General features: G+C 44.1%; 1 protein-coding gene across 2 annotated transcripts in view; it reads right to left on the bottom strand.

The window, feature by feature from the left end:
- Window positions 1-23,589, bottom strand: part of DIXDC1 (DIX domain containing 1) — a 231,373-nt gene that overhangs the window by 63,927 nt on the left and 143,857 nt on the right. For both annotated transcript variants that reach the window (XM_040325415.1, XM_040325416.1), the window contains exon 6: window positions 1,934-2,046. In XM_040325415.1, coding sequence (XP_040181349.1) covers window positions 1,934-2,046 — 113 coding nt within the window. The remainder of the gene's footprint in view (window positions 1-1,933; window positions 2,047-23,589) is intronic.

Here is a 23,589-nt window from a genome sequence, read left to right as displayed (position 1 = left end):
AAAATGACATGTTCAAAAGACTCATTAAAATGGGGTAATTTTTTGGGTGTTTTCATTGTCCTGGTCCTCCAAGGCCTTCAAAAGTGTAAGAGGTAGTCTAGAAATTATGGGCCAGATCCACATAGAAATGGATCGACTCACCATGCCTCTTACTAAATACCTTTAAATTTCTACTTTCCAAAAAGGGGTAATTTGGGGAGTATTTGTACTGTCCTGGCTTGTTAGAGTCTCAAAAAATGACAATACTTTAGGTGTGATCAATTTTCAATGACTGGCACCATAGCTTGTAGACTCTAACTTTCACAAATACCAAATAACATGTATCACTTTTTCACCCTGCAAATCGGTTGCAATATTGTTATACGTCGATACTGCTATTCGGTTGCCTCAGAGAGAACGGGGAGGAGGGCGGGACTGGCGCCGTCAGATTACATACAGCAAGAATCTCTTGTTTACTCAGCGGCCTCTGTAATAGGAAGTCCCGTCTCCTGGGCCGCCATTGGACCAGTGCTCTGTCTATCATAGAAGTTGGTCCAGGAGGCGGGACTGTATTAAAGACGGCGCCGATGTAATGTGACGGCGCTCACCCCGCCCCCCCTCCCTGAGGTGAGGTGAGATGGGTATTGATTAGCCTGCATTCATGGCAATGGCGAGGCTGCAGATGGGCATTGATCAAGCTGCATTGATATGCAATTGTGAGGCTGCAGATAGTCATTGATTGGCAATAGCGAGGCTGCAGATGGGCATTGATCAGGCTGCATTGATGGGCACTGACCCTTATTTTGCTTTAAAGTTCTTTATTTAAAATGTATGTTTTTTCCTGAAACTTCCCTCTTAAAATGAAGGTGCGTGTTATACGCCTGTGCGTGTTAAATGCCGATAAATATGATGCTTATTTGTTTTTTTTACCAAAGATATGTAGCAGTATAAATTGCAGACAAAATTTATGAAGAAAAATTACTAATTTGCAAAATTTTATAACAGAAATAAATTTTTGGTCTTTTTTCATTTACAGAGCAAAAAATAAAAAATAAACTGTGGTGATTAAATACCACCAAAAGAAAGGTCTATTTGTGTGAAAAGAAGGACACAAATTTCAAATGGGTACAGAGTTACAAAACTGAGTAATTGTCATTCAAAATGTGAGAGCACTGAAAGCTTAAAATTGGTCTGGTTAGGAAGGGGGTATAAGTGCCCGGTGGGCAAGTGGTTAAATAATATACATTCTATCCTCTGGTTATTGTTCTGAATAAATAGGTTTCACAGTCACTATTTAAAAGACCCATAAACCAACTCAGTCGGACACCCATCTAAACGTGTAAGAAGAGGAAATTTGGTCATCAAACCAGCTATCACTTGATCACATTCTTTCATTATTGGCATGAGAAAGAGACTCCTGCTTGTATAGTGTTAGGGTTGCCACCTGTCCGGGATTCACCCACACAGTTGGGTTTTTTAATCATATGTCCGGGTTTCAGTCCACCTGAAACCCGGACACAATATTCAGACAGGAATGTAGCTCAGAACAGTGCCTGATAGGAGGGGGCACTATGCACGCCACATTACTATTCTCTTTGGAGCGCCGAAAGTTGTCCCAGGTCTTTTACAATTCTAAACATCAGGGATATGCAATTAGGGGACCTCCAGCTGTTGCAAAACTACAAGTCCCATCATGCCTCTGGGTGTCATGCTTGAGGCTGTCAGAGTCTTGCTATGCCTCATGGGACTTATAGTTCAACAGCTGGAGGTTCGCTATTGCATATCCCTGCTATAGAGTACGCTAAAAAAATTTTTTTTGCTGTGCGCCGCTAATGTTTTTCTGGTTTGGCTCGAAGAAAAAGTGGCAACCCTATATAGTGAGCTTAGCCCAATCAATCCTAAATATACAGTATATTGCTGTGTGTGTGTTTGTATCACAAAATTGTATTCTTACCTTTCTTACAAAGATTCTCCTCACACTGGATTATTGTGATTTCAGCCTTATCTTCACAATGAGCTTCGCTGACTTCTGATTTTGAACTGTGCACAGGGCTTGGAGATGTCAGACTGTAAGAATAAAAGTTACAACTGTAGCAGCCAATTTGACTTTTGTGGAAGCACAGCTATCCTTTCAATACATTTATACACATATAGGTAGATTCACACACACCTGCCTAACTTTAGGGCGGCCTAGCCTAGCCTTTTTAGGCTACACCGCCGTAAATTAGTTAGGCTAGTAGTGATTCACAATCTACTTACCTGCAAATCTACGGCGGTGTAGCCTAAAACGAGCGGGCGTAAGGGCGCCTAATTCAAATGACTTGGAGGGGGGCGTGTTGTATGGAAATGAGGCTTGACCTCAAGTTTTTTGACGTTTTTGGACACTGCGCATGCGCCGGGCGACTACATTTCCCAGTGCGCATTGCGGCTAAGTAGGCCGTACGGGCCTATTGATTTTGACGCGGACGTAAACGACGTAACTCCCGATTCGCGGACGACTTACGCAAACGACGTAAAAAATTCGAACCTCGCGGCGGGAACGGCGGCCATACTTTAACATTGTTATTCCACCTCATAGGTGGAATAACTTTAGGCCGCCTAAGGCCTTACGGAAACGACGTTAATCGACGGCGTAGGCTTGGCGTACGTTCGTGAATCGGCGTATTCCCTCATTTACATAATCTACGCCGGCTGCAATGGAAGCGCCATCTAGCGGCCAACAGAAACATTGCAAGCTAAGATAGGCCGGCTTGCGCCGTTCTATCTTAGCTTCGTTTAAGTGTATCTCTGTTAGAGAATACACTTAAACAAACGCCGGCGTAGATTCAGAGTTAGGTCGGCTTATCTACTGATAAGCCGACCTAACTCTTTGTGAATCTACCTATTAAAGTTTAACTAAAGGCCAAACTTTTTTTCCATAACAGAGGTGGATTAGAACACCTATCAATATTTATTGCTGACTGTGCCCCCCGTTAGGGAGATCCTCCCTCTCCATTTGTCCTTTTTATCATTATCATTGAAAATGAAAGAAAATACCAAATTTTGGGTTGTCCCCAGAAAAAGAAGTAGAGCGGAAATCTTTCACTTCTGGTGACCCCTCAAGGGATTTCCCTAATTTGTGGGGATTTCCTCTCACGTCCTGTTTTGGCTACAGGACAGGAAGTGAAGGTAAATCTCCACAATTGGACACAGAAAGAAAAAAAAAAAAAAGAAGCTATAACCATTCCTTACTCTATCCAAAATGAAAAAAAAAAAAAAAAAAACCATTTGCCTATAGTTCTACATTAACCTTACTTCAGTGCAACCTCAGGAAAAATCCCTTTCTTTGAAAAAAAATAAATGAATGCTATTATAAATAAATATCACTGCAGTATTAAATGCAAATTTGTGTGCAATGCAGTAACATGCATGCTAATGTACGTGTTACCGCAGTGAAACATTGTGGATCCAGCTTTAATCTACACTGCTAGCAAAGTCATGGTAACAGGCAAGCATCATCATACGCATATATCATGTACTACACCACAAATGTGTAATACACAATAACAGCAGTAAACAAGACAATCCATGTAACTATTTAGGCTCCTGTAATTCTTTCTTGTTTAAGACAGTATGCATGTATCTTTACCATGTCGGCTTTACAAGTCAATCCGAAATGCAATAAATCATTTTGACCATTTTAGGAGCCTAAAACAGCATTTCCTTCCCTTGTCTTTCTCTTACACTGAATTATGTGTATTACTAATAGGTATCAAAAATAATTTATACATGAAAAGATGAAAAGATGGATCCATTTACATACAAGGACAACATTAAGAGCTCTGGTATACAAATTGTATTGTATGATGTTCACATGTACATATTTATATCTCACATGGATCTCCCTCATCTGGCGCTCGTCTGCATGGCCACCATGAAGAACCCAGCCACCATGTTTTTATTACCCACTCTGGTTTAGAATTTATGGTATTTCACGTGAGGTATGATATAATCTGGTTACTGTTTTTCAAACCACATAGAGAAATGTTGATTAAATGCAAATACAATGTAACGGTAAAATACATCAATAACGTTTTTTTATACACTATAGATATCTATACAACCCCCTGAAGAAGATCGATACGATTCAGAAGATCGAAATGCATTGGGAATCCATATGTGGCAGCCAAACGGTTAACTACCATATTTATCGGCGTATACCGCGCACTTTTTTGCCCTGAAAATCAGGGCAAAATCGTGGGTGCGCGGTATACGCCGATACCCGCTTTCCCGCACCGAGTTTTGAATACTGCGCCGACATATACCGAGCGCAGTACACTCGGGTATAGTTGGGCAGTCTCGGCTCCTTCCGTGCTCACGTCCTGGACGTACAGGACGTCAGCGCGAGAGTTGCCGAGCATTGCCGACAATACACGAGTGTACTGCGCTCTGTATATGTAGGCGCAGTATTCAAACTCGGCGCGGGAAACGAGCGGGGAGGACACGAGGACGCCGCAGAAGGACGCCGGACCCTACGAAGAGGACACCCGAAGCCGCAGACGGACGCCGGACCCGACGAAGAGAACACCCGAAGCCGCAGAAGGACGCCGAACCCGACGAAGAGGACACCCGAAGCCGCAGAAGGACGCCAGACCCGACGAGGCCGCCAATGGACGCCGCGCAAGACACCAAAATTGTAAGTACAAAAAAAACATTTTTTTCCACAGGATTCGGGGCAACTTTAGGGTTGCGCGGTATACGCGGGAGCGCGTTATACCACGATAAATACGGTACATCATACAATACAATTTGTATACCAGAGCTCTTAATGTTGTCCTTGTATGTAATTGGATCCATCTTTTCATCCTCTTATGTATAATTATTTTTGATACCTATAAATAAATTATAAATATTTAATTCAAGAGTTTACAACGATTTTTTCATCTGCGTACAAGCCCCTGGGAGGTTCTGTCCTCTTTTTTTTTTTCAATATTATTGGGCTAGCAGCAACAGTTTAGACCAGGGATCTCCAAACTTTTCAAACAAAGGGCCACTTTATTGTCCTTCAGACTTTAGGAGGGCCGGATTGTGGCCAGCAGGGGCAGAACCTTTCACAGGTCCAGCATCAGTGAGAATAAATATGGCCTTAGGGTTGGTAGCCAATAGGAGGAGGTGTATTCCCCCTATTAGTAGGAGGTATAGTATCCCATCATTGGGATCGGTGGAAGATATAGTGCCCCATTGTTGGTGCCAGTGGGACAAATAGTGCCTTATATCAGTGGGAATTGTGCCCCAAGGGCCGGATAAAGACTAGAAAAGGGCCACATTTGGCCCTCGGGCCGCAGTTTGGAGACACCTGGTTTAGACAGTAGAAGTTTGGGTACCCCACTTTCGTATGTTTGTTACTAAAGCTCATGTACTATAGAACTCCTTATTTCATGTCTGGTGTTAGGTAAGCAGAGCTTAAAGCAACCTTTTCCTTGGCTAGCATTTGCAGAACCAAATACGAACTATTCAGCTTAAAAAAAAAAAACTCACCGATGCATAATCTGTGAACAAAGAATCCAGCTCCAGTGTGTCCCCAGAGAGCCAGTTATTCCCCCATTGGGTGCTGCCATCTTGCCTCTCACACAACACAATAAAGGTGACAACTGTCTGGCCATCGCAGCCAGAATGTCAGACACCTCTGTCCTTCCTCTGACAGTCCTGTCACTGCTCTTTGTATAAATCAGAGTTCGGCCGGGAGGTGGTTACAGATGGTGATGAGGGATTAGATACTGACTTAATAAAACAGTCTGTATATCAGTAACAGCACTGTTTAGTGAGGTAGCAGGTTTTGGAAAAGAATGTGTTTGAAACAGATGATGGAGTAGATTATGAAGATAACAATAAATAGGCACTGATCAGCCATAACTGTATGACCACTGACAGGCGATAAGCGAATAACATTGATTATCTCATTACAATGGCATCTGAAAGTGGGGGGAATATATTATCCAAGTGAACATAGTAGGTGAGGTTAAAAAAAGACACAAGTCCGAAGCAGAAAAAAATGGGCATTAGAGTTTGTTGTGTATGGGGGGGCTGTATAGTCGTAGACCAGTTAGGGTGCCCATGCTGACCCACGTCTACAGCCAAATGCGCCTACAATGGGCACATGAGCATCAGAACTGGACACTAAGGCCCAGATTCTCAAAAGAGATACGACGGCGCATCTCCAGATACGCCGTCGTATCTCTGCCTAGCGCCGTCGTATCTATGCGACTGATTCTTAGAATCAGTCGCATAGATATTCATTAGATCCGACAGGCGTAAGTCTCTTACGCCGTCGGATCTTAAATGCAATTTTTTTTTTGCCCGCTAGGTGGCGCTTCCGTCGATTTCCCCATCGAGTATGCAAATTAGCTAGATACGCGAATTCCCGAACGTACGCGCGACCGACGCAGTAAAGTTACGACGTTTACGTTAGGCTTTTCCCGGCGTAAAGTTGCCCCTGGGTCTATGAGACGCAGCCAATGTTAAGTATGGCCGTCGTTCCCGCGTCGAAAATAAAAAAATTGACGTCGTTTGCGTGCAACGTCATTTGGAGCAATGCACACTGGGATATTTTAGGGACAGCGCATGCGCAGTTCGTTCGGCGCGGGGACGCGCTTAATTTAAATGAAACACGCCCCCTACCCGCCGAATTTGAATTCCGCCGGGTGATTTACGCTACGCCGCCGAAACTTTACAGGCAAGTGCTTTGTGAATAAAGCACTTGCCTGAAAAACTTGCGGCGGCGTAACGTAAATGAGATACGTTACGCCCGCACAGAGATACGCCGATCTCTGTGAATCTGCCCCTTTGTTTTTTATTACATCATGTGGTTAGCCAGGTGCATGTGCATTGCTTATCTGGGAAAGAGATGGCACCAGAATGCACTATGGGAAGAAAGCATGCAGGCTGAGCCAGTGTGATGTTTTGGCCAATGTTCTGATGGGAAACCACACTGCAGAAATGGTTCAAGAATGGTTTGAGGAACAGAACAATGGGTTTGAGTTGCTGACAGAAATTCAACAGATCCAATCGACCATATGTGGAATGTGCTAAAAAACGAGTCGGATCCATGGAAAGCCCACCGCAAAACTTACAGGACCCTTTAAGGATCTGCTAATGACAGCTTGGTGCCAGACACCACAGCATACCTTCAGAGGTGTAGTGGAGTCCATGCCTTGATGGGTCAGGGCTGTTTTGGTGGCAAAAGGGGAACCTACTCAATAGTAGACTGGTGTATACACTTGGGGAAAGGAACAGTTTGTATTAACATTAAAAACAATAGGACTTCCCTCATCACTGTGAACAGGCTGAAGCAAGCAGGTTGTTCTCCTGCAGCCTACATGTTAAAAAGGTAACTTATTTTTATGTAACTTATTTGCATATACTTGCTATTTCAGTTGACAAAAAAGATGTATGTGCATAAAGTACTCATGCACATATTTTATTGGTTTTCAGGAAAAAACAAGAACAAAAATTATAAATAAACATCTGACAAGAATTTCAGCATCAGAAGTATTAGAAGCAGTACACAGTATATTAATGTAACCACTACAGATACTCGCCATAGCCGAAAGACGGCTACAGCGCGGACCTGAATTCCCGGGAGGGCGTCCCTGGACAGCCTTCCGCGCTCGAGCGGCCTGCTAGCCCACTGCAGGGCGCGCGCGGGGTGCTCAGCGAGTCTATGAGACTCGGCTGATCACAGATCAGAGAAAGGGGTAGAACTGGACCCCTTACCACGTGATCAGCTGTCAGCCAATGACAGCTGATCATGTGATGTAAACATAGCCAGTAATCTGCAATTTTTTCTCCTCACGCTAAAAATAAAGAGAGCAACCTGCCAGTGACCACCAGCACCACCTATCAGTGCCCACAGTGCCACCTATCAGTACCCACAGTTCCACCCATCAGTGCCCACAGTTCCACCCATCAGTGCCCACAGTTCCACCCATCAGTGCCCACAGTTCCACCCATCAGAGCCCACAGTGCCAAATATCAGTGTCACCTACCAGTGCCGCCCATCAGTGTCCAATACCAGTGCTCATCAGTGTCACCTACCAGTGCCCATCAGTGTCACCCATCAGTGACCCCCATCAGTGGCCATCAGTGCCGCCTTATCTGTCCCTATCACTGCCACCTTATCTGTCCCTATCAGTGCCACCTTATCTGTCCCTATCATTGCCACCTTATCTGTCCCTATCAGTGCCGCCTTATATGTGCCTATCAGTGCCCACCAGTGCAGCCTATCAGTGCCCACCAGTGCCACCTCATCAACGCATATCAATGAAAATGAGAGAAATAACCTGTTTGCAAAATTTTATAACAAACTATGAAACATGATTTTTTTTCAAAATTTTCCATGTTTTTTTGTTTGTTAACCAGTTAAGCCCCGGACCAATATGCAGCCTAAAGACCCAAGGTGTTTTTACAGTTCGGGACTGCGTCGCTTTAACAGACAATTGCGCGGTCGTGCGACGTGGCTCCCAAACAAAATTGGCGTCCTTTTTCCCCCCACAAATAGAGCTTTCTTTTGGTGGTATTTGATCACATCTGCGGTTTTTAGTTTTTGCGCTATAAACAAAAATAGAGCGACAATTTTGAAAAAAATTCAATATTTTTTACTTTTTGCTGTAATAAATATCCCCCAAAAACATATATAAAAACATTTTTTTTCCTCAGTTTAGGCCGATACGTATTCTTCTACCTATTTTTAGTAAAAAAAATCGCAATAAGCGTTTATCGATTGGTTTGCGCTAAATTTATAGCGTTTACAAAATAGGGGATAGTTTTATTGCATTTTTATTAATTTTTTTTTTTTTACTACTAATGGCGGCGATCAGCGATTTTTTTCGTGACTGCGACATTATGGCGGACACTTCGGACAATTTTGACACATTTTTGGGACCATTGTCATTTTCACAGCAAAAAATGCATTTAAATTGCATTCTTTATTGTGAAAATGACAGTTGCAGTTTGGGAGTTAACCACAGGGGGCGCTGTAGGAGTTAGGGTGCACCTAGTATGTGTTTACAACTGTAGGGGGGTGTGGCTGTAGGAATGACGTCATCGATCGTGTCTTCCCTATAAAGGGAATGACGCGATCGATGCGCCGACACAGTGAAGCACGGGGAAGCCGTGTTTACACACGGCTCTCCCCGTTCTTCAGCTCCGGGGAGCGATCGCGACGGAGCGGCTATAAACAAATAGCCGCGCCGTGGTCCCGGATCGCTCCCCGAGCGGACCCGACCTCCGCATTTAGCGGGGGGGGTCCCGATCGGACCCCCCACCCGCTAATAGGCGAGGACGTACATGTACGCCCATGTGCCTGTACGTGCCATATTGTGGACGTATATGTACATGCGGGGGTCGGGAACTGGTTAAGCAAAAAATAAAAACCCCAGCGGTGATTAAATACCACCAAAAGAAAGCTCTATTTGTGTGAAAAAAATGATAAAAATGTAATTTGGGTAGTGTTGTATGACCGCGCAGTTGTCATTCAAAGTGCGTCAGCGCTGAAAGCTGAAAATTGGTCTGGGCAGGAGGGGGGTTTAAGTGCCCAGTAAGGAAGTGGTTAATAATCAACAGTATTGGGGTTGAAAGGCAAATAGTCTGTGCATGTTGCATGAGCAGTTGCTCCAGAGCTTAGTAACTGAGTTGAAGCTGCAAAGAACACCCAATCACATGCAAGGAGAATGGAATTTTTTTTTTCTTGCCCATGATTAGATGATGGAAGTCAGCAGAGCTTCCCCTAAGTTACTAAACTCTGGAGCAACTGTACTTGCACAGTGCAAATACACATGCCACGTGAACAGTCTATTTGCATTTAGTAAATCAACACCCATAATTGTGTCTAATAATACTGTAATGATAGAATAATAATTAATAATCTGTAATATTGTCTATGCATGCACAATAAAGACTTTTACATAGACCATTACATGTGCGGTTCCTTATTGTTCCATATATCAGAATGGAGTCTGAAGTTATATAATGAAAAGTGGAACCAGGTGTCATTCATGGTTGCTCCTCGGTTTTTATTTTTAATATCATGTATTTTTTTTTTATCTACATTTCTGGGACACTGATGAGTGGTTTATGAATGTTCATTGAATTATGGGGAATAACAGCTGTCAGACCAGCTTCAATTTACCTATGATGATCAGACAGTAAAATCGCATTAATCCCCATGGGGTCTTCAGCTTAGGGGTATTTAATCCTGTAAACAAAGTATCTGATCATCTGCTAGACGCAACCAGTGCTAATATGAAAATACAGCACAGTATTCACAGGGCAGCTCCAGTCGTATGATAAAAATACAAAGGAGCCGACTACCTGCATTTCTCCTTTCTCAGTGCAGCCATTATTTGCTTTATTAATGTCAATTCAAAATCTCGCTTTCTAAACCTATACCCCAGAGACGCTGAACCTATGAAATAGTACTGCCCTTTATCTAAACTCTAAGCTTTCTAAACACCTACCAGTGTTGCCATTTTACAAAATTACAGTTTTAAGTGCAAATTTACAAGTACACTATCCAAATAGCAATGCGATTTAAGGAAAACAAAAACATCTTTCTGTTAATTTCAATATAAAAATAGTCCATCAGTTTTTGTTTACCATCACCTCCTTCCATCACCAGCTCCTCCTGCCACCATCACCTTCTGCCCCCATCACCAGCTCCTCCTGCCACCACCAGCTCCTCCTGCCACCACCACCTTCTGCCACCATCACCTTCTGCCACCATCACCAACTCCTTCTCCCACCGTCTGCCCCCACCATCACCAGCTCCTCCTGCCACAAGCTCCTCCTGCTGCCACCAGGCCAGCTCCTTCTGCCACCACCAGCACCTGTCCCTACCAGCTCCTCCTGCCACCACCAGCTCCGGCTACCTCATGCCCCATCACCTCCTGCCACCACCACCATCTCCTGCCATCACCAGCTCCTTCTGCCCCCAGCTCCTCCTGCCCCCACCAGGCTTTTGCCACCATCACCAGCTCCTTCTGCCACAATCTCCTTCTGCCGCCACCAGACCAGCTCCTTCTGCCACCACCAGCTCATGTCCCTACCAGCTCCTTCTGCCACCACCAGCTCTTGCCACCTTCTGCCACCATCACCTCCTGCCCCCACCAGCTCCTGCCACCTCCTGCCCCACCAGCTCCTGCCACCATCACCATCTACTTCCACCATCACCAGCTCCTTCTGCCACCACTGTCACCATCACCAGCTCCGGCCAGAAGCTCCTCCTGCCACCATCAGCTCCTGCCACCATCACCTCCAGCCCTCACCAGCTCCTGTCCTCCATAGCTCCTCCTGCCACCATCACCAGCTCCTTCTGCCATCACCAGCTCATGTCCCTACCAGCTCTTAATGCCACCTTCTGCCCCCACCAGCTCCTGCCCCCACCAGCTCCTGCCCCACCAGCTCCTGCCACCTCCTGCCCCACCAGCTCCTGCCACCATCACCATCTCCTGCCACCATCACCAGCTCCTTCTGCCACCATCACCAGCTCCTCCTGCCACCACAAGCTCCTGCCCCCACCAGGCTCCTGCCATCATCACCAGCTCCGTCTGCCACCACCGTCACCTACTGCCACCATCACCAGCTCCTGCCAAAAGCTCCTCCTGCCACCACCAGCTCCCACCACCTCCTGCCACCAGCAGCTCCCTCCACTTCCTGCCACCACCATCTCTTCCTGCCACCATCACCTCCTGCCCTCACCAGCTCCTGTCCTCCATAGCTCCTGCCCTCACCAGCTCCTCCTGCCACTATCACCTCATCCTTCTTCCACCGCCACCTCCTGATTCCTGCCACCACCACCAGCTCCTTTATTACCTTGAGGCAAGGAAGTCTGAGAATGCAGGCTTGGCTTGCCATGAGCTGGCCTGGTGCGTTTCTGCTGTGGATGCCAGGGCAGCTGCTGGGCTGTCACAGGGCTGTCTGGAGCCCGAATAGACCACCGCCTGGCGCCGGCACCAAGAAGGCAAGACTGCTCCGTCCATCCATTCCCTCTCTTGACTATTTTTAAATAGTCAAATCCGCGGCCGCCCCCTGGGCCTGGGATACAGGATCGGAGGCTCAGCTCAGGACTCGGGCAGCGCCGGAACTGCGCATGCGCAGTTTAAAGCCGACGCGGTCATGGCTTTTTTTTACGGGGAATCTTGTCCTATAACGGACATTAAAGGACACGGAAAAAGTGCCTAATTTTTACTGACTGTCCGTAAAAATACGGACGGTTGGCAACACAGACACCTACCCCGCCCTATGACAGGTTATGATACCATATGCACTGGTCAGGCCCCAAATACCTCCCCCTTCCCCTACCTATGCCCATTCTTCTGCTCACCTTGGCTAACCCCCTTTCTCTTCTTAAACTGACCATACATGTATAGATTTTTTTTGTTCAGCGTGCAGGCTGAACAAAAGAAATCGAATGCCTTGTACACACAATTTCCGATTAAAAAAAGTCAGACGGAATTTTTTCATTAGATATTACGTGTGTGGGCCCCATCTGACTTTTTTCCGTCTGAGTTTATAAATAGAACATGTTTTATTTTGATCGTCTGTGTGGAACTCCGACGAAAAAAAAAACACGCATGCTCAGAATCAAGTCGAAGCATTGAACTTCATTTTTCTCGGCTTGTCGTAGTGTTTTACGTCACTGCGTTTTGGACGGTCGGAATTTGGTCTGGAAGTGTGTATGCACTGAATGGAATTGAATGGAATTCCGACGGAAAACTCCATCGGATTTTATCCCATCGGAAATTACGATCATGTGTACAGGGCATAAGGCAAGCATAGATTATGCAATTTTATTTCCTGCAACCACGGATTGCAGGAAAGAAAATCCCTTGATTTCCTCCCACGCTGCTATTGTGTTCTACCAGCGAGGAAGCTCAGGGAGCTGTCCCTGCCAGGAGAGCATGATTACTGCTAACAGCTATAACCACTGGCAATAATCGCATGCTAAAAATCCAACATGCTGGTTGTGTAAAGCCCTGTACATACGGCCCGGAATCCCGTCAGGAAAAAAAAATTCCTGACGGGATTCCTGGCAAGTTTAGCAAGCCGTGCATACAGACGGCCATTCAAAAGAACAGCAAGGATGCGGTGACGTCATCGACTACAACGAGCCGGCGCTCGTCACATTCGATGCCGTCGCCGCCATCTTGCTACACCCCACACTATCCTTGTATGCTACTGCGCATGTGTCGAAGTCTCATCGAGCATGCGCGGGTTTACCTGCATACTGACAAATGGTTTTCTCGGCAGGAAACACTGCTGAGAATCCCGTCAAGAAAATAGAGAGCAGGTTCTCTATTTTTCTAGTCGGGATTCCCGGCAGTTTTCTCACTGAGAAAGCATACACATGCACGGTTTTCACGGCAAAAAGCTCTATCAGTAGTTTTCTTACCGAGAAAACTGGTCGTGTGTACGAGGCTTAAAGGTCAATTGATGGATCAACTTGGGTATAATCAGCCTTTCCATAGATAGATCAAATCTCAGATGGTCTTTACTTGAACCCACCGGGATTCAATCCATTTATGGCCAGTTTAACAGATTTCTCCATCCATGCTAACAGCACCAATGGATGAATCTCCTGCTGTGCTATATTGTATTCTGACAGCCGATGGTATCTGTAGGGAAGGGGGTTTTCAGCAAACATTTTTCCACCTAGCTCCTTCGATACAATAGAGGATGTTGAGCAGAGACATGCAGACAGGCTCACCCACTGATGGAATTTTGGCCGGTTTATCAGGAACACTAAGGCCAGTCCAAACCGATGAAAACGGACTGAAGTTTTATCGGTCCAAACCGACCGTGTGTGTGTGGCCCATTGGACTTTTGTCCTTCAGACCAAAGTTTTAGAACTTGCTTTAAAAATCGAACCGATGGACGGCTGACCATCGGTCAAAACCGATGGTTAGTACACAAAAGCATTGGTTCAAAACCCGCGCATGCTCAGAATCAAGTCGACGCATGCTAGGAAGCATTGAACTTCGTTTTTTTCAGCACGTCGTGTGTTTTACGTCACCGCGTTCTGACCCGATCAGTTTTTGAACTGATGGTGTGTACGCACATCAGACCATCAGTCTGCTTCAGCGGTGAACCGATGAAAACGGTCCGTCAGACCATTCTCATCGGATGGATCGACCGTGTGTACGCGGCCTAAGAAATTCACTCTGGGTATGGGCAGCTTTACCCTGGTTGGTACAGACTTCAGCCATTGCCAGTATGAACTCCACAACGCTCAACTCCCTGTGGAACAATTACGCACTGGCTACATTACCTGGAAAACCCCAATGGATGATATGTGTGTAGCGCCTGGTTACTTCCAAGTACCGGTGCTAGTTAAATTTAGAGGGGGATGTGAGTGTTATCTGACTCTGGTCCAATTAATATGTTCAAATTCGGGTCTCTGTCTCAGCTTGGCTGTGCTGTGGGCTAATTCTGTGGCTTCTTGGGTGCTGTTCCCACCCCAGGACGATAGGTGGCAGCAGCAGAGTCGAGGTTTGGGTGCTCTTTCCCAGCAGCCAATCAGGAGGGGTTTCTTCGCTGTGCATGCTGGAAGAGGGTATTTATGGGACAGACACCATTGGTCTGGGTCCTTCTTCGAGTGCGGCACCCACCTTTAGGGTGACTGCACCACGGCGAAATGGCCTTCCAGGCCAGGGTGCACGTGCCACGCGGTGTTCGTGGTTCCGGGACCATGTTGGCCCGGAGCATTTGAGTCGTGGCGGGGAGCCCAGTGGTCGACTAGGTTCCCAAATCCTGAAAGATCCCAAGCGAGTAAGCTGTTCAGTGGGGAGTCCATCTGAGGAGAGCCAATGAGAGGCTGGCGATCCAATAGGGTCTCGACAAACCACCGGGGATCAAGGTAACCGGACTGAGAGGCTGGTCACCTATCAGTCGGTAACCTGCAAGCTATTTGAAGGAGATCCAGGCTAGTTCTATTGAGGAGAATCACCTCCGTTATCTCAATCCTAAGGAGGATCTGTGGCAGAGACTTTTCCTCTAAGTTCCGAGTAATACTCTGGCTGCCAGGTCAGTGAGAGAGGCCTGTTCAGGTACACTAAAGCCCTGTACACACAATCGGTCCATCCGATGAAAATGGTCTGATGGACTGTTTTCATCGGTTAACTGATAAAGTTGACTGATGGTCAGTCGTGCCTACACACCATCGGCTAAAAAAACGATCGTGTCACAACGCGGTGACGTAAAACACAACGACGTGCTGAAAAAAACGAAGTTCAATGCTTCCAAGCATGCGTCGACTTGATTCTGAGCATGCGTGGATTTTTAACCGATGGACGTGCCTACAAACGATCGTTTTTTTTCTATCGGTTAGGTATCCATCGGTTAAATTTAAAACAAGATTGCTTTTTTTTAACCCATGGATAATTAACCGATGAGGCCCACACACGATCGGTTTGGTCCGATGAAAAAGGTCCATCAGACCATTCTCATCGGTTTGACCGATCGTGTGTACGCGGCATAAGTCCACTCAGGCAGGAGTGGCGCAAGAACATTCCGTTACTGCTACATTCATCATACACCCTTAGACGGCGGAGGAGCCATGAGGTAACATGCCTTTTAGGGTAGAATCAAATGGTAGGTATACTGCGCTGCCTGTATAAATGTGTGACTAGCTGCTAACACTGCTAATAGAGAACAAATTAGCTGGCCAAAATAGAAAACAAAAATGTGTAGCGCTTCGGTCAAATAAATAAAAAAAACAATATAAATTAAAGTGGAGTTCCACCCATAAATATAACATTACATCAGTAGTTTTAAAAAAATGTCATTAGTCCTTTACGGAATTTTTTTTTTTTTTAGGTGCCTTCAAAGTGTTGTTGCTAGGCAGAATAGTTAATCTTCCCACTTCCTGCACCTAGGTGCTTAATGCTTCCTAACCTACACCGCACAGACTCCTGGGAATGTAGTGGGTGTAACTTTCCAGGAGTCTGTGCACTCCCCAGTCTCAAAGAATCATGTGACTTGGACAGCACAGGTGCTGAAACCTGATCTGACACTGCTTGTGCAGCACTGAGCATGTGCGAGATCTGCAAGGCTGAAATCCAGGAAGTCATACAGTCTGGCTTCACGATGCCCACACTTAAGATGGCCACAGTCAATTTCTATTTTATAAAGTGTCTAAATGCTGTAACAACCTAACAAAACGGACCTTAGTTTACAGACTAACTTTACTAGAATACATTAAGCTTGTGTATTACAGGGGTATTTATATTTAAAAAGTGAAATTGTGGCCGGAACTCTGCTTTAAGTGTTCAATATAGAATATAAACACAAATGTGTAATACATAGAAGATCCAGTGAAGGAATTCTTAAGTTGAATGAATCAAGTGAAAGAGCCCTTAACACCACCACAAAAGAGGAGCCAAGGATGAAGGCGAGGAGTCTTCTACCAGTGGCTCCCAGGCCAAGAGTGGGCCGGGGTGAGGGAGGGAGGGAGGGGGGAATGGGGAGCGAGGGGGGGGAGGGGGGAAAGTGGGAGGGAGGGAGGGTAGTGGGCCAGGGAGGGGGGGGGGAAATGGGAGGAGGACCATCTGAACGACTCCACAGGAATTCTATTCAAACTCAAAAAAGGAAAAGGGAAAAAAAAAAAAAAAAGAGATAAATGATAGATATTAAGTTCCTATCATATAATGTAAAAGGTTTAAACTCCCATATTAAGAGACATAAAATTCTTGCTGAACTTACGCAGTATAAAGTAGACATTGCCTACCTACAAGAGACCCACATTACCTTAGAGTCTAATATAAAGCTGTTTTCATCTGAATATCCCGTCTGGTATTATGGAGATACAGTCTCATCGAGATCTCGGGGGGTTGCCATAGGATTTGCAAGAGGAGTTAGATACACATTGGTGGACAGACTGAATGATCCGGAGGGGAGATTCTTGTTCTTGAAAATAAAACTGGGACAGGAGGACTACACTCTGGCAAATGTGTATGCACCCAATGTGAATTCGGCTAAATATATTAGTAAAATTCTCAGAAAATTAAAAAATTTTGAAGAGGGACATGTGGTGTTGATGGGGGACTTTAACTTCTGCATGTGCCCGAGCCTCGATAGTACGACCCATGCTCAGGGGAATAACGGAGAACATCTTAAGTTACTGAAAAAACAAATGACACAAAATCAAATGGTGGATGTCTGGCGAATCCTTAACCCCAAGACACGAGACTATACGTTTTTTTCCCCTGTGCATGGGACGTACTCGAGGATCGACTACGTCCTCATAGACCATAGACTTTTGGAGAGGGTGGTTGAAGCAAGATGTGAGATCATAACGCTATCAGACCACGCCCCCATTTCCATGAAAATAAGCACATCCATACAAAAATGCATTCTACCTGAATGGAGATTGGATGAAAGCCTGTTGAGGGACGAGGTGGTGGTCGAGAGAGTACAGAAAGAATTGGAATGGTATTTTCAGGAGAATGACAAGGAGGGAATCACAGGAGCAACCCTGTGGGACGCCCACAAAGCGTATATAAGAGGGATTTTTATAGCAGAAGGGGCAAAGAAAAATAAAATGAGAAGGAGTAAATTAAAAACACTAAAAGAGGAGATATATAGGCTGGAACAGGAACATAAATTACAGGGCCAAAAGAGGGAAACACTCCGTAAGTTAACTTTAACAAGGGACGAATATAAAGCCCTTGCCGGGCAAGAAACCAAGAATTTCATAAACAGGGTAGAGAGTGAAAGATATGTCTGGGGAAATAAACCTAGTAAAAACTTGGCCAGAATGGTAAGAAAAAAGAAAACCAGAAATTTTATCGAAAAAATCAGAAATGGGGATGGGGACTTAGTATATGCGACAAATAAAATAGCAGAATCTTTTAGAAGCTATTATGAAAAACTATACAATGTCCAACAGAAGATTAGGGACCCTGCCGAAAAAAAGGATAAGATCAGGAAAGTATTACGGCAAACTAATTTACCGAAGATAGAAGAGTATGAGATAGAAAGAATGGAGGAAAGTATAACTGAACAGGAGATAAGTGAGGTCCTAAAAAATACTCCCAATGGGAAAAGCCCGGGACCAGATGGCTTCACGTCGGCCTATATACAAAGGTTTAGTTCTATTTTAGTCCCTAGATTATGTCAATATTTCAATGGGTTGGGGCGAGACTATGAGATGAGCAGAGAGGCATTAACAGCTACGATCACTGTCATTAAAAAAGAGGGAAAGGACAATACGAATTGTTCAGGGTTCCGACCTATCTCACTCCTGAATGCAGATACCAAACTGTATGCAAAAATTTTGGCCGAACGAATGAAGGGGGCGATGACTGCCATTGTCCACCCAGACCAGGTTGGTTTCATACCTGGGAGGGAGGGAAAGGACAATGGGGTCAGGGCACTTCTTCTTATGGAGCAGATCAAAGAAAGAGGGACCCCCGGTCTATTCCTGTCAGTAGACGCTGAGAAAGCGTTTGACAGGGTAGACTGGGGGTTCCTGATACAAACACTCGAATGTATAGGAATTGGCCCAAGGATGATTAAATGGATCAAAACGCTCTATTTCCACCCTTGCGCTAGGATCAAGATCAACGGATCTTTATCCGCACCCTTCGAGATGAGAAATGGAACCAGGCAGGGCTGTCCCCTGTCCCCTCTTCTTTTTGTTTTATCATTGGAACCCCTGCTGGCAATGGTCCGACAAAATCCAGAAATATATGGAATAGAGGTTGGAGAAGATGAGCACAAATTATCCGCCTTCGCAGACGACATTTTATTTTATATAAGTAGCCCAAGAGTCACTCTCCCGAAGTTAATAACTACTTTAAAACAATATGGTGAGGTGTCAAACTTCAAAGTAAATACAGAAAAGACGGAGATCTTAAATATCAATATTCTTAAAGATGAAGAACAATATCTACGGAAGAAATATAATTTTAAATGGCAAAAAGAAATAAAATACTTGGGAATAAAACTGGCAAATTCCATCAAGAAAATATATAGAATAAATTTTATCCCCCTGCTCAACGAAATAAAAAGGGAAATTAAAAATATATTCAATAGACCTATTTCGTGGTTCGGGAGGATAAATGTAGTAAAAATGGTTCTCATCCCAAAAATCCTATATAAGTTTCAAATGGTCCCAATATACCTACCACCGTCATTCATTAAAATAATTAACTCCCTCATAATGAACTATATTTGGAATAATAAAAAACATAGGGTGTCTGCTCAAATTCTAAAACGGGCCAAGAAAAAGGGAGGCTTAGCTGTACCCGACATCAGATTGTATTATAATGCTTCGGTTCTCTCACGGGTTATAGAATGGGCTAAAGAATCCCAGGACAAAAGATGGATAAATATTGAATGCACATTAGCAAGGGCACAGTTAGGGAGATTAATTTGGAATCCACCACAACACAGATCCTTACACACTTCAACACACACAATTACTCATAATGCATGGAGGATCTGGGATAGACTTCACAAACAATTAAAAACAGAATTTAACTCACCCTTTATTGATTTAAAAGAAAACGAATATTTTATTCCAGGGACAAAAGAAGTAGGGGGAAATTGGATCACAAATAGAACACAGTTAAAAGATATAACACTAGATGGTAAAATTAGGACACTTCACGATATTAAACATAGGATTGGAATTAGGGCGCTCGACGAGTGGAGATACTTGCAGTTAGTGTCATTCGTCAAGCGCCTACCACACCCTTTGAGGTCACAAGAGGATTACACCTTATTGGAACAATTGTGTAGCACCGAAAGCTCAAAAGGAAATATATCTAAAATCTATAATTACTTGCAGAAAATGGAAGAGTCGGACACGCTAAAATACATCCAAAATTGGGAAACGGACTTAGGGGTCCCAAGGGGGAAAACGACCATAGGAAGAATCCTGAAAATGACGCACACCTCGGCAGTAGATGTAAGAACTGCCGAGATGAACTTCAAATGTTTGACGAGGTGGTACGCCACCCCAGATAAAATGGCAAAATTCAGAGGGGGAGAGTCAGAGAAATGCTGGAGAGGTTGTGAGTCAAGGGGAACAATGGCACACCTATGGTGGGACTGTCTGAAAATTAAAGCTTATTGGAAAAAAATCTTGGCCCTGATAAAGGTAATAACAAAAAAAGAATTGGAAGATAACCCATGGGTAGTGCTCTTTCATGGGGGGGAGACTCCAGAGAAGGAATACAAGGATTCACTGATCCCTCATTTATTGAACGCAGCGAAAAGATTGATTCCCCTTAAATGGAGAGACGCGAAAAGTCCGCAAATGTGGGAGTGGATTGACTCCGTAGAGGACACTTATAGGAGAGAGAAATTAAAATACGGAAGCTATAAACACAAAGTAGGGGAAAAGGATATATGGGTACCCTGGATGGAATTCAAAAAATCCTGGAGGTTTGCAGAAAACCTGAGAGAGGAATAGGAACGCATTTTTTCAATTAAGGGAAGGAATTCTTACAGTGGAGTCGTGGGATGGTCAAGGGAGGGGGTGGGTAGGGGGGGGGAGGGGGCATTTAGTTGGGGAGGGGGGAGATGGGGTGCTGGGTTTTTCTTTGTCACGCAGATAAAACCTTTTAAATAGTTCCGTACTTACTATAAAAGAGTGAGTTCTAAACGGTGAAAAAAAAAAAAAAAAAAAAAAAAAAAAAAAGAGATGAAAATATAAAAATAAATAAATAAATAAAATATAAATAACAAGTATAAAAAATTGCAAGAGAAATGCACCACAAATGATGCTAAACCTGATGTAGAGACGGAATTATGAATAAAATCATGAGCAAGTCTCTCGCTGCGGTGAAGTCTGAAGTGGCAAAAAAAAAAAAAAGAAAAAAAAAAAAAAAAAAAAAGTGAAAAAGTCCATACATTTATAATTGAATAACATAAAGTCCATGAAGACATAAATCACCACGTGAAAAATGAAGCGACTGTTGTTTCTATTCAAGTGTAGATAATCACCGCCACCAATGAAGATAAATGGAGGCTTACCAGAGCTGGTGGACTTGAAATGACATACGTCACTACAAGTCTGTATGGGCTTGTGGTAACCAATCAGGGTACACAGGATCGATGAATACAGTCATCTATGGCACTTGTGAGAATATAGAGAGATGTAGTAACTAAATACTAAAAAAGGGTTGCACCTGAAGTGACAGCCCAGCAAAACACAGAGACTAGCGTCTCAACCAAAGGCAGATGAGGACCCCATCTTCTTTTAGGGTAGTGGCCTGGTGGGAGCCCAGGCTGAGGTTGTCTCTCTCATCACCATCATACAACTCAATGGATGTGCGGCACTAGGGATCCTTTCTTCCTTTCCTTCAGCAACTAATGTAGTCACTCTCAAGGCCCATACACAAGATCAGATTTTCCAACGGGAATTGTGTGAGAGCAGGCTGTTGTTGGAAAATCTTACCGTTTGTACGCTCCATCGAACAATTGTCGGATTTTCCACCAACAAATGTTGGAACGCATGCTTTAAAAGTTTCTGACAACAAATGTGTGTTGTCAGATTATCCCATCATGTGTACAGAAGTCCTTCGGAAAAAACTCCAAAGTACAAACACACATGCTCAGAAGCAATGCTAACCATAACACATTAGCAGAAGTTACCCAACGGGTGGCGCTAAAGAGCTGGAAAAAACACGTAGTTTCACGTTTGTTGACCGACAATTCTTTGCCGTTTGTATGGAAGACAAGTTTGTGTCCAACGCCCTTGGGACAAAAGTCCAACGCTTTGTCCGATGGAAATCCGATCGTGTGTACGAGGCTTCACTCTCACAGTCTGATTTTAAAATTCACCTGGTGTGCAAAGGTTGCTGGTAATCCAAATGATTTCAGGTAAGTCTACAGCACCATCGAAACAAAAGCCTAGCACTTTAAATTCAAAAATACATTTTTGTTTTCTAAATTTAGGTTTTTTAAATTGCCCAAAGTTCTGCTTTACAAAATAGGTTCTTAATGAGTCATTTCATTTTACTTCCGCCAAGTAACATGCATTTTGGGCTACTTCATAACATTTCAAGTTTGACAGAGCTGCTGAATTTATGTTTCTGCTGTTGTGTCCCGAGGAGGATCTGTCAGAAACATACCGACATATAAATCTAGTACCTGGCAGATCAAAAGATGAAGTGGGCGCAGTGTTGATGCCAAGAGGCTTTGTGGAGAGCAGAGAAATTTACCAAAAGGTACAACAAATGTAGTTCATGAATGATAAAATTATTTAAAACAAGATTCCTTTCATTCATAGTCTTTGAAGCTAAAATAGTTAGAACTTTACCACTTAAAGACCTTAGGTGTTTTTCAGATTTGGTGTTTGCAAGACTAAAACTGTTTTTTCTGCTAGAAAATTACTTAAAACCCCCAAACATTATATATATATTTTTTCTAACACCCTAGAGAATAAAATGGCGGTCATCGCAATACTTTTTGTCACACCGTATTTGCGCAGCGGTCTTACAAGCGCACTTTCTTTTGGAAAAAATTCACTTTTTTGAATGAAAAAATAAGACAACAATAAATTTGGCCCAGTTTTTTTATATATTGTGAAAGATAATGTTACGCCGAGTAAAATGATACCCAACATGTCACGCTTTAAAATTGCGCCCGCTCGTGGCATGGCGTCAAACTTTTACCCTTAAAAATCGCGATAGGAGACGTTTAAAAAATTCTATAGGTTGCATTTTTTGAGCTACAGAGTAGCTCTAGGGCTATAATTATTGCTCTCGCTCTAACGATCGCGGCGATACCTCACTTGTGTGATTTGAACACCGTTTTCATATGCGGGCGCTACTCGCGTATGCGTTCGCTTTTGCGCGCGAGCTCGTCGGGACGGGGCGCTTTAAAAAAAAAAATGTGGGGTTTTCTTATTTATTTTTATTGATTTTATTATTTTTTACACTGAAATAAAAAAAAAAAATATGATCACTTTTATTTCTATTACAAGGAATGTAAACATCCCTTGTAATAGAAAAAAGCATGACAGGTCCTCTTAAATATGAGATCTGGGGTCAAAAAGACCTCAGATCTCATATTTAGACTTAAATGCAAGAAAAAAAAAAAGGAAAATTTGTCATTTAAAAAAATTACAACAAAAAAATTGTCTCTTTAAGAGGCTGGGCGGGACTGACGTTTTGACGTCACTTCCGCCCAGCAGAGCTATGAGGACGGGTGGGGGCCATCTTGCCCTCACTCAAGTCCTCGCTCTCCAGGCAGCAGCATCCGATCTCCTCCGCCGCTACCGACGGCTACGATAACGGCGATCTCGTGGCGAATCCGCCGCGGAGACCGCTGTTATCGTTTACACGGCCGCCCACAGAAAATATGGATACCTCAGTTGTGGCAGCGGCTGCTGCCGTTACTGAGATATCCATATTTAAAAAGAGGACGTACATTTTACTATAGGCGGGTCGGGAAGTGGTTAAAGGGTCCGTTATATATACTGACAGAGAAGATTACCAAGACAACTGGGCAGGGCTGACACCATTCAGACCACAGAAATTGTCCACAAGAAGACAGCCGAGTAAATTTCTGGCAGATTAAAATACATGTTTCTGTACTTGTAAAGTGTTACTAAACCCACAACAG

Source organism: Rana temporaria, chromosome 10, assembly GCF_905171775.1.
Source record: "Rana temporaria chromosome 10, aRanTem1.1, whole genome shotgun sequence".
Lineage (NCBI taxonomy): Eukaryota > Metazoa > Chordata > Amphibia > Anura > Ranidae > Rana > Rana temporaria.
This window is presented reverse-complemented; position numbering and strand designations above follow the sequence as displayed.